The sequence below is a fragment of the Aythya marila genome (assembly GCF_965140915.1).
Source record: "Aythya marila genome assembly, chromosome: Z".
In the NCBI taxonomy this organism is placed as follows: Eukaryota; Metazoa; Chordata; class Aves; order Anseriformes; family Anatidae; genus Aythya; species Aythya marila.
In genome coordinates, this window is record NC_139080.1 from 85834392 (window position 1) to 85846904 (window position 12513).

At 35.9% G+C, this 12513-nt stretch overlaps 1 protein-coding gene across 4 annotated transcripts in view; it reads right to left on the bottom strand.

Annotated features, from left to right (window-relative positions):
- Positions 1–12513, bottom strand: part of KIAA0825 — a 254575-nt gene that overhangs the window by 168516 nt on the left and 73546 nt on the right. For all 4 annotated transcript variants that reach the window (XR_014319281.1, XM_082782589.1, XM_082782587.1 and 1 more), the window contains 2 exons: positions 11496–11663; positions 1646–1740 (listed from right to left, as the gene is read on the bottom strand). Coding sequence is in view for 3 of the 4 variants with exons in the window: in XM_082782589.1 (XP_082638715.1) it covers positions 1646–1740; positions 11496–11663 (263 nt within the window). In the remaining variant the exon portion in view is untranslated. The remainder of the gene's footprint in view (positions 1–1645; positions 1741–11495; positions 11664–12513) is intronic.

Below are 12513 nucleotides of genomic sequence, written 5' to 3' on the forward strand. Positions count from 1 at the left end.
TATCATCTTTCATACACATTTAACAAACACAAATACAGTTATAACCTTTATCAATAGTTTAACAAGTAATCCAGCAATAAATACCATGTGATAATTCGGTATTTTTATTTTATTTTATTTTATTTTATTTTATTTTATTTTATTTTATTTTATTTTATTTTATTTTATTTTATTTTATTTTATTTTATTTTATTTTATTTTATTTTATTTTATTTTATTTTATTTTATTTTATTTTATTTTTTGCAAGGTAATAACCAGGCACTACTAACCATGAATATTAATGATAAGGAAGTTAGAGAAGGTGGTTTTAACACAGCCACACTGGATTTCACTCTTTAGAGATGGATGTAGCAGAGATCAAAATGTTTAAATAGAGATCTCTAGTTTTTAGCCAAAGCTGGATTTTACTTTGGTTTATATTCATTCCCTGCCTTCTCTAGACAGAGACTTCTGACGTTATCTGAAGTGTTGCAGTTGCACAAAAGACACAGTGGGATGTAGTTACTTTTCCACTGTTCTTGGTTTGCATGGTTCATGTAACTTTCAGCAGACTTCATGCTTACCAGAAGTGACCAACTGAGAATTGCAGCACTGTAAGAGAAATATTTCAGTGGTGTAAGATGTAGTGTAAAGATCCCCACTATGAGAACATTGTAGGAGAAAAGAGAAGTATTCCTAACAAGCTGTTGGTACAAAATTAAACTAAAAGACAATGAAAGGCTACAAACCAAAGGGGCTTGCACTTCCAGCTTTACTCCAATTTAGAAGCTGCCTTCTCCTTCCATGCCCCTTCCCCAGCCCCAATACTCAACTCCAGAGAGCACAGACAGCCTACCCAGATACCCATTTCTGTAATTCCCTTTTTTGTAATATCTCTTTTTCATTTTTATTTATTGATTTATTGATTTATTGATTTATTGATTTATTTTTCCTGTGATCTTGGGTCAAGTACAGCTCAATCTTCAGAAAATGTTCTTTTTAATCTATAAGATACAGGAACATCTGTCCCACAAACGGTTTAAAAGTACATTTCAAAAAGCCATTTCAGCATTAAAATTCAGCCATTAGGAAATTAAATTCCACCACTGCACAGCATCAGACTTGTTAGAGCATTTAGGTCCCATAAAATCAACAGTAAAAATTTGTTTAGTAGTAAATGACTACTAAAACTTAATCTTGTATGTACCTTCTACAAAGAACACTGCTTTGTACACAGTAGTTTGTTGACATCAAAGAAACTGATCATCATGTGTGTAGGTATCTCTACAGGAAGCATGATGATCAAATGCTTAGAACTTGAACGACTTTTTTTTAAAGATTCTTATTTATTTTACAATATATTTAATATTGAATAAAAGCTAACATATTTTAGCATGTTTTTACTGTTTGGTTATGAAGTATCTTATATTTCTAATGCTAAATCTATTCTATTATTGCTCAACCTTAACAACACTAACCAATTCCTTATGAGTGCCCTAAGATTTTACTCCATCTTAGCAGAGAGTTTGCACCTCAAATTAATTGCAGTAGCTAAATAATGAAACTCTCAGAATAGGTGTTTATAATGAATATGGTGTCAGGTGGCATTGGAGACACAGACAAAAGAAAATCTCCCACAAAGTGCAAGACTCTTTTCATACTCACCTCTTTTACCTGAAGTAACTGTTCAGGAAGCACACTGGTTTCATTTGCTCTAGTTTCTCCTATTAAAAGCTCCCCACTAGCTTTCTTCAGAACTCCTGCACAGTATGATAAAGGGGATCAAAGTTAAGATTAATTCTGTAGAAAAATCAGCAGCCTACAACACCTTCTGATATATCAATATGAAGCATAAAAAAAAAACCTCAACAAGATGTAGTGGAATACTAATGTTATGATAAAGTCAAATTCAGGTTATACACAGCTCCTTTTATATAACATGATGAAATCCACATTCCATTGTATTCATATTTTATACATACACACGTATAATGTGTAAAATACAGTTTCTTTTGTCATTAATTCATTTTTATACTGATTGCACAGTCATCTATTCCTAGGGAGAACAGATAATGTTAGAACAGCTGTGTAGAAGATAATTTCTATTTTTTGTTCAATAAATTAAATGAATTGCACACTACCGTATTTTTATAGTTTCTACTTATTTGGAAATGCCAATATGGTAAGAATAAAAAGACATTTAATTAATACAGTTATTATAAATAAAATAATGGAAAAAGAACAGGTGAAGCTCCTTGAGATGGGCTGGTACAAAGCTCACTCATAAATCTTCAAGTAATGGAAATATTGCCTGGTTTGACAGGGACAAGCAAACATCTGGGGTAGACATTATTTCCATCAGTGTATCAAAAAGAATAGGAGAATAAAACCAAACAACCTAATATTTTTAAAATCCATGTCCTAGCATAAAGATGGCAAAAAACACAGGTGTAGATATTCTTAATTTAACATAACTGATTTGAAATTCCATCCAAGAAGTTTTAAATGATTGAGTACTGTCAAGTATTACTAAATGTTATCTCTTACACATAAACTTAAATGTCTTCAGTCACCTGAAGATACTAGTAGCGTACATACCCAGGGTCTAAAGAGGTCCTATTTCTATCAAATATACAGTATGTGGAAATATATGGGATTTCATTTACCTAGAGTAGATTTTACTTTTGTCCTAAACAATTCAACCTCTGAAAATGAACACTCCAATTTTCATATGCCCATACACCATTCTAAAGTTTCAATTTTTTATTATTGTTATTATTTTCCCAGGAACTGTTTTCATACAAAACAGGTCAGGAAAACAAAACAAAACAAAACAGATTTGAGCTATGAAAAATGAAAGATAAATTGGTAGAATATAAAAAGAGAAGAGACTAGCCAGATAACCTAGCCCTCTGATCATTCAAAGTATGGTGTTACAGACAGTACCATAAACACAGTACTTATTTTGATTTGTTCTAACGCATGTTATGATGAAGTTTCCTATACCTTTCTTTAGAATTTACTTCAGAATGAAAAAGAGGACTGACTGGATATTTTTACTCATATTTATTCTGTACTTTCTACCTGAAATTTTCCTTACTTTTCCTGGCAATTCATCTGTTTTTATAGATGTATCTTCTATTCTAACAGTGAGCACAATTTTAGATCAGCTATTAATATTTTTTATCAACACTTTAAAGAAAAACAGAATCACAGAATCACAGAATTTCTAGGTTGGAAGAGACCTCAAGATCATCGAGTCCAACCTCTGACCTAACGCTAGCAGTCCCCACTAAACCATGTCCCTAAGCTCTACATCTAAATGTCTTTTGAAGACTTCCAGGGATGGTGACTCCACCACTTCCCTGGGCAGCCTGTTCCAATGCCTCACAACCCTTTCAGTAAAGAAGCTCTTCCTAACATCTAACCTAAAACTCCCCTGGCTCAACTTAAGCCCATTCCCCCTCGTCCTGTCACCAGGCACGTGGGAGAACAGACCAACCCTCACCTCACTACAGCCTCCTTTAAGGTATCTGTAGAGAGCGATAAGGTCGCCCCTGAGCCTCCTCTTCTCCAGGCTGAACAAGCCCAGCTCCCTCAGCCGCTCCTCGTAGGACTTGTTCTCCAGGCCCCTCACCAGCTTCGTCGCCCTTCTCTGCACCCGCTCAAGCACCTCGATGTCCTTCTTGTAGCGAGGGGCCCAAAACTGAACACAGTACTCGAGGTGCGGCCTCACCAGAGCCGAGTACAGGGGGACGATCACCTCCCTAGCCCTGCTGGTCACACTGTTCCTGATACAAGCCAGGATGCCGTTGGCCTTCTTGGCCACCTGAGCACACTGCTGGCTCATATTCAGCCGACTATCCACCATCACTCCCAGGTCCTTCTCTGCCTGGCAGCTCTCCAACCACCCGTCTCCCAGCCTGTAGCTCTGCAATAAGCGCCCCAGGTGCAGGACCCGACACTTGGCCTTGTTGAACTTCATGCAGTTGACCTCAGCCCATCGCTGCAGCCTATCCAGATCTTCCTGCAGAGCTTTCCTACCCTCAAGCAGATCGACACACGCACCTAACTTGGTGTCATCTGCAAACTTACTGAGGGTGCACTCGATGCCCTCGTCCAGATCATCGATGAAGATATTAAAGAGGACCGGCCCCAGCACTGAGCCCTGGGGGACGCCACTAGTGACTGGCCTCCAACTGGACTTGGCTCCATTCACCACGACTCTTTGGGCCCGGCTATCCAGCCAGTTTCTAACCCAACAAAGCGTGCGCCAGTCCAAGCCAAGAGCAGCCAGTTTCTTGAGGAGAATGCTGTGGGAGACGGTGTCAAAAGCCTTGCTGAAGTCAAGGTAGACCACATCCACAGCCTTTCCCTCATCCACCCAGCGCGTCACTTTGTCATAGAAGGAGATCAGGTTCGTCAAGCAGGACCTGCCTTTCATAAACCCATGCTGACTGGGCCTGATCGCCTGCTTGCCCTGCAAGTGCTGCGTGATGACTCTCAGGAGGATCTGCTCCATGAGCTTCCCTGGCACTCAGGTCAAACTGACAGGCCTGTAGTTTCCCGGGTCTGCCCTCCGGCCCTTCTTGTAGATGGGCGTCACATTTGCTAGCCGCCAGTCAACTGGGACCTCCCCCGATAGCCAGGACTGCTGAAAAATGATGGACAGTGGCTTGGCCAGCTCCATTAGTACTTAAAACATTAAAAAAAACATTAGTACTTAACCTAAAATCCTTCTGTATTTGTAGAATTGCTCTCCAAAGTTATCCAGAACTCAAAGCTGAGACAAGTTTTTTTCTGATGGCAGATTTGGATCTCCAGGACCAAAGACAGAGAGCCAAAGGATCCTCCCCTTAGCATTAGTCATTTTAAATGTTCCTTCATTTTTTAAATCAATAGACTCTTACTAGACTTCCCCACTTCCTTTTCTAACTAGCAGCCTGAGCACTCTTGTCTTTTATTTGTATATACATATATACACATATATACACATGTGCATGTGTGCTCACACATATATAAAATATTTCATCTAGTTCATTTTAACCTCCAGCCAGCGGGGATGCCCTCACACCTTTTATCAATCACTGCACACTAGCTGCAACCTCCCCAAAACCTAGGCACTTTAGATGCTAGCACAGCCTTCCCCTGGACAACTGTTTCTACAGAGATACATATAAAATTACTCCCTTCCTGTCCTGTTACTTCACTTCTCTTCGGACCGTCTTGCAAACTCCCCTGGGAAATAAAAGTGCAGCTTTGTCCAAGAGGATGGTACTATAGTAAGTGCAAGCTGCTGTAGTGAAGCTACTCAGCCCAAATTAGTTCCCTTTGCAGATAGGAACTCGGACAATCGGTAGGAGGAAGCATTCCTACCTAGACAGATACCATTTTCTACAAAAATTCTTTGAGGCCTCTCTTCTCCAAAATTTCAAACTTCAAATTCCATTTATGCATAAAGACATAAATATGTGTTGTCATACTCATATTGCTGTTAGAGAAGAGAAACTGCAGAACGAGCACAATACAAATGTCACAAAGGAGCAGAAGAAGTAGAAGGAAGAATCAGTTTTTTTTTCCATACTTGCTCCCTCTCAAGGGTATATTCTATATCTCGATGCTTAAAACTGATGTTCTTCATCGCTATAGAAGACCGGATCAACCACAAATCCTTGCTGTATCTTTCTTGAAACTTACAGTCTACAAACTTGATAAATTGCTCACAATCTGTGTTACTGTAGTATCTCAGGCAGGCAGTTAGAATCATTTTAACAGCAGGTATTCAAAATAAGATTTTATCAAATGTTTTACTTAAAATCAGTACTTTTTTAGCCAACTTTTCATGCTTAAAATTCGTCTGGGATAGGTCTTCTCTTGAAAGCAAATATTGTTACCTATGTTTCCACTGCCTTCAACATATTTCATTTTTTGTCCAATTCAGTATTGTTATATTTTTGTAAAGATTATGACAGTGAGACTTTGTGCACTGTTTATATATATACATATACATATGCATATACATATATATATATGCATATACCTTTCCTTTAAAAAGTTCTAGGAAATTATTTTTTTACAGAATTCTGAAGCTTCCTTTTTTATTTATTTATTTTTTATTTATTTTTTTCCATAACATTTAGGTTCTAAAGAACTGTCAAAGTAATTTAATCTAACATCAGCATAGAGTAGGTAAGCCTTGAGGAAACTTTTTATGACTGCTCAGTAACTGTAAATAAGGTAAGTAAGTGTCACCAGAGCAGCTAGTTGAATTCAGTAGGCTCATCCAGAATTTTTATTGAAACTGTATTGGAAACAATATGTCTTCGATAACGGGAAAATACCATTCCCCAATAAATACAAGTACAGAGAAGAAACAAAACATATTTTACATGTGGTAGATTAAAAAGCCTCCGACTTCCTTTCTTCAATAACAGAGCCTCCTACTTCCATTCTTCAATAATGGAATTATTATTTTTTTGTTCTATGCTCAGTATATTTACTCAGCAAACTGTAATAAAACATATACTGAAAATGTACACCTGAAATCAAATCTTTTCTGATGTAAATCCCATCTCCACTTCAGATTGATCTGCTGATAATTATGTATTTCTTAAAGAAGCTACTTGAATATTTTGCTTCAAAAGCAAAGCAAAAATCACACTTTTCTTTTTTTTTTTTTTTTTTTTTTTTTTTTGAATCTTTATAACTTCAAAGTCTATTAGGAGGATGTACCCCACAAATTTGATTCCGCACTCCTCTTATTACACTCTCCAGAAAAGGGTATAGAGTAAATGATTTCTTATGCTGTGAAGGAAAGACCTTTGCAAGTCTTCCAGGTCCCCTGAGGCAAAGCTTGTAAACCTAAGGGCTTGACAACTTTGCCCACAGTGTTTTCAAAGAGCTCCATTGGAAAAAGCTTTTCTTGGTACTCATTATCTGTTCTGTCCAAAGTTCACCTTTCTCACTGGAAGGAAAAAAAAAAAAAAAAAAAAAAAAGTGAGGCACAGATGAAAGTACGTTAGATGTTTTTGATTTCTTAAAAGTCTCAACAAGAGGTTTCTGAAAAGCCAGAGGGAAAAGAAATCTACCTTAAAGATGGGAAGAGAATGCAATTTGGCATGATCCTAAACCAAGATCTTCTGCTTAACCTTTGACTGCAGCTTAGTGTTCCAGGTTCCTTCAAAGAGAACAGCTCCTGTGATGCTGCATGTACTAGGTAGGTCAGAACATCTCAGGGAATTCAGCTGAATGTAAATTAAGAACTAGACTATCTCATCACAGTAGGCATGATGAGACACCCGCAGAAGAAATGGTTGAATGTCTCTTCAAGAAAAAACAGAAGGTGGTTGGTTACTCCTTCCATTTTCTGAAACCTATTGCTTCTAGTACAGGAAGTAAGGATATGAAACAATGAGAACAAAAGTTCTGTAACTGTTAGAAAAATACAGATACTTTTCCTCAGAAAGACAGAGTGTTAGTCTTGTCCAGATGCCACACTAAAGTTCAGGGATGGGACAGAGTTCCATCATAATTTCTATTACCATGAGAACTTTTTCATGTTTTTTTTTTTCTCATTATATTTAAGAGAAAAATCGAACACTACACTGATAAGAGATTAAATGAGTACTTAAACTGCTTTTTTAATTTTAATTGAGTTTAGATAATGAAAATATAATTTGAAATCACGTGCAAAACTTAGTTCTGATAAGGAAAAGTCAAAACATAAAATCTGGAAGGACTAGATGGAGACTACTGAAAAAAAGTTAGAGTGGAAAAAGTAATTCACAGATTTTTTTTTCCATCTATGTAAAACAATTTGGGAAAATGAGTATTCTGAATATATTCCAGAAGATGTCAGATATAGAACTCTCCAACTGAACTCAGAACTATCCGTACCACCTAAAAAAATCTCTCTACATCCATCTCCCTACAGAGTTCACTCTGGTTCACTGTTTCCTTTGGTGCTATTGTCTGCCATGGGGTTACCATCAGAGAACACTGGTAGGCAGTACTTCCCTCTAACATCTATTTTCAACCGCCTAAATTGGTCTTCATAGGATTCCATTGTGCACACTGCAAAGAAACTTGTCTTGTTGCCAGCTAGAACTGTGAACTACATGTCTTTCTTTTCTTCACTGTTCTTTTTTTGGTTCACAAGCAACCTCCTACCAAAAGCAGAATCCGCAGAAGAGACTACATCCAAGCGATAATGCAATGAAAAAGTATGAAGAGAAGCCCAGGTGGCCACCTTGCAAATTTCCAATGTGGAAGCCTTCGACCTCTCCGCCCAAGAAGCAGCTATAGTCCTAGTGTAATGAGCTTTACAAACCCTGGGAGCCTCTTTACCCTTAACTACATACGCCTCCCTAATACAATCCCTTAACCATCTAGCTAAGGAACTCTTAGAAGCCATTTGACCCCTCTTAAGACCCCCTAAGAGTACAAACAATCTGTCAGAAGATATGAAATCTTTGATTCTTCTGTGATAAACCCTAAGTGTTCTTCTTACATCCAATTTATGCAGCCATTGCTCTTTGTCATCGCTGGGTTTAGGGAAAAATGAGGGCCAAGAAACTGTCTGATTTAGATAAAACTCAGATGCCATCTTTGGGACAAAAAAAAAAATTAAAAAGATGAACTGTCCAAAGAACCACTTTGTCTCTGATGGAACTTTACATGTTCTATATATCAAGATTGAAGTACTATGGGATACACTGAACAAAAATCAACTAAAACTGCCATTGAAACAGCTATACAAATAAAGTCAACGCTTGGCATAAGCATATGAAAACATGTTATTTTTGTTGCATCTCTGCATGAATTACAAAGATAAAAAGGCTCCTCTCAATACTAAAAGTAACCAGAAAGAAAAGGAAGCAAGCGCAAGGTTCAAGTCTATGTGATGTCTGGCAAACTTTAGTTCTCTTGGATATTCACCTACCCTTTGTGAATTGGTCAACTTCTCATAATTTGCCACCAGTACTACTTGCAGAGCACTAATATTTCAGAAACACCTACACTGCAGTGACTGCAGGTGAGTCTGCATTCACCCAACCTAGCTTTAAACTAGTGAGAGACAGTAAGTCTATCAACAGCAGCACACAGTCCAATCTGGGCTAATTTGCTCTGCTTCTTAGGCTAGTTCTGCAGCCTATGCTGCACTGTATACCTGATATTCGTACCTGAGTCTATTTAAAGCTGCTTTGGACAGATCTGCACCATATATTGTTAAATTAAAAAAGATTTATTGTGATAAAGCTTTTAAATAAGTAGAGAAGATGACCATCATATTTTATATTCACATATTACAATGTATTCTGATGAAAATAAACTGAGGTTTCTGATAAATTGTTCTTATCAAAAGTCAGCCTTCATCACTGGGAAAAAAAATAAAAAATAAAAAAAATTATCAGCCTAATGTAGGACAGTTGCAGAAAAAATCTTAAAGCCCTTTTGGTACTGAACAAAACCTGGAACTACTGGAAACATAGCTCTCATTCTCTCATATCAAGTCAGCTTTCACTTCATCACTACAACTTATATTTCTAACAACATGAAGTAAAAATAACCCTAATAAATCTTTCCTTTAGTCAAGATATTTTTTTTTTTTTTTTTTTAATTTTTCTGGCTAAGTCTTCTCTTCACATATTCTTCAGACACTGATATAGCTGAACAAAGTTTTGTGAATAAAACCATTTGATCAGAACAGTAACACTGGGAAAAAAAAAAAAAAAAAAAAAGGATATGTCTGATGACTTCATGAACATCACCTGAAAAGATCTGCCTCTACCGTCCCCCGTGTCTCAGAGTAAGAGTAATTGTACATTTTCTTTAGAACAAGCCTTCTAACCAGAAGACAACTTCCTATAACCTGATCTAATCATATTCCCCTTTCAGATTTGGTAAGTAGAGATGCCATTTAGGAATCTGCTTATTATAGACATGATTACTGTAAAAGAGTATTTCTCCAAAAAAGAGGCTGAATGCACTTTTGAGGAACACTTCTGAATGCTGTTCAGCTTGGAGAAATGCCTCAGGATAAAATCCTTACTACATTTTCTGAAAAGTAAAATATTTCTTGTTGACATTGAAATCATTATGTTTTCTGAATTATTTAAGATCATGTCATTAGCTAAACATGACAAGTCAATTGCCCTTTTAAGAATTTTTCAAATTTTTAAAGTTTTCTTCTCAGAAACCACTAATAAAAAGAATATCTAAAATTATCCTTACTGAATATGTACCCTAACCTCCTCATTAGCCCTGTGAGAAGTTTACTATAACACTTTTGTAGGATCAAGGCCATAAAACATAAAACATCATGTATAATAGCTTAGAGAGATTAAAGGAATCTGAAATACATTGAAACCAATAGTAAAAATGGAACTTGAATACAAATTTTATTTGAGCTTTGATGTAAATTCTAAGAATACATAGTCTGACCTGCATTTCTTTATTTTAGAGTGTCAGTATTTCAGATGAAGAATCTATCAACAACGTGTGCCTCTGAACTCTTTTCATCTTTTTTTCTTTTTTTTTTCAGTTTTCACCAATTTAGTAATCTGAGACCACATTCCCAAAACACCTTGCTTCTCAGCCTGCAGCTTGACTACAGAGATACCAAATATTTGACTCCACCTGTCCTTTCTCCCTAAACAGCCTGGCCTCATTTCTGGTCTGATCCTTTCCTGCAATATAATCAAAGCTCTTGAAACCACTTGTTCTCTGGTGACCTGGAATCTCTCCACTGGCAGAAGCAGCAGCATAGAAGAACATTTTTCAGCATAATGTGCTAAAAGGTGTTATTCACCTGAATTTTCATGATTTTAGGTTGTCCTCATCTGACAAGAATTCTATTAGACTAAAAACAGAGCAAGCTTGGAATCTAAAGTAAATATGCGCATCAGGCTTGATAGTGAAACATTTTATATTCTCTTGTACAGTCTTCTTTTACAAAAACAGCTACTGACACCTAAACTTGGTACATAATAGTAAGCACTTGTGGGAACTATTGGTAAAAGCAAGTCTGCATACTAAAACATTTATTTGATCATATTAAGATCAATAAAACTGATGTACAAGTCTGTTTTTCTCTCTTGAATAAAAAAAAAAAAACACAAAAAACAAACAAACAAACAAACAAAAACACAACAGATTTCAAGGGCAAGTACAGAAATAGTCAGTTTCAAGGAATGCAGACTTCATATAATATTTTGTTCTATAAGAAATATAAGGTATTTATAAGAAATTCAGTAGCAGTCACAACGTTACAATGTTTGATGGTTCAACAATAACAACTGTACATCACATCTTAATACACAACCATCAGTTCTTTTCTAGAAATCATTGTATTGAAATGTAAATCTGTCTATTTCAAAAAAGATTTTTAGTGAATATAGTAATACACTTTCTTCTATAATATGATGGCATAAATTACATAACTATTGTTGAAAATCATATAAAATTATCCTTTTGCACCTGATAAAATCAATAAATAAGGAAAAGCATTCATTACCTTGAACATTTTTATTCTTAGTCAATAAAGGCACCAACAAAATTTCTGCGGAGAGTTCTTCAATTTTTTCTTCCATTAATAAAAAGAGTTTGATGAGTTGAGAAAGACACTTGAGTTGATACAATGTTAAACAGAAATTCCTTCCTTTTTTGTGGTATTCCTGGGAGGCTGTTCAAGCAAAATCATAAAATAACTTACTTTTTCTTCAAAAATGATCCTGCAAAACTGATTATGTAGAAAAGTATAGTGCATCAAGTAATTTAATTCTTTTGCCATAGCACAATTTATCTTTTTTCTGATTATAAAGTTTCTCATTATTAGTTCTTCCTAAGTCATTAGCATTTCTCAGCTCTCTGGGAAGGTACAACTTAACTCCAGGTTTTGTTATTCATTAACTACCATTTTTTCAAGCAACAGATCTACTCAGAAACCATCTCACCTGCATTTAACTGAAAACAAACCCAACAAACAAACAAAAAACACATTATGTTACAAAAATGAATAGAACAAAAAAAAAAAAAAACAGAAAAAAACCCACACACATCATTACTATATTTTCATGGTTTGGGACATCACATCACTACACTGTCACTCTGCAAGTCACCTTGTCTGTTTAACAATCTGCTAGCACAATACCGTTGATGAATATGACATTTGAGTGAAAAGAAACATCAATCTAACACTCCACAAGTTTAAATATGTGGGGTTTGAAAACAAGAGAGACTGTCGGTGAACAAATATCAGCAAGTATTATACCTATAAGCATCTTGTATTTAAAAGAAGAAACTGAACATATTATTTCGAAAGGTTAACACCTGTAATCATAACATATAGTCATGTCACGTAATCTAGGGAACTCTGCTTTGAGCATAGTCAGACTACAAAATGCAGTGAGTTGTTTCCAATTCTGTATTACCAAACCACATGTCTTTAACTATGTTATTTTTGTAACTTCTTTAAATGCACTTCTATGGAAATTGTAGTAAGATGATATCATTTTCCTATGGCGTTCAGTTGC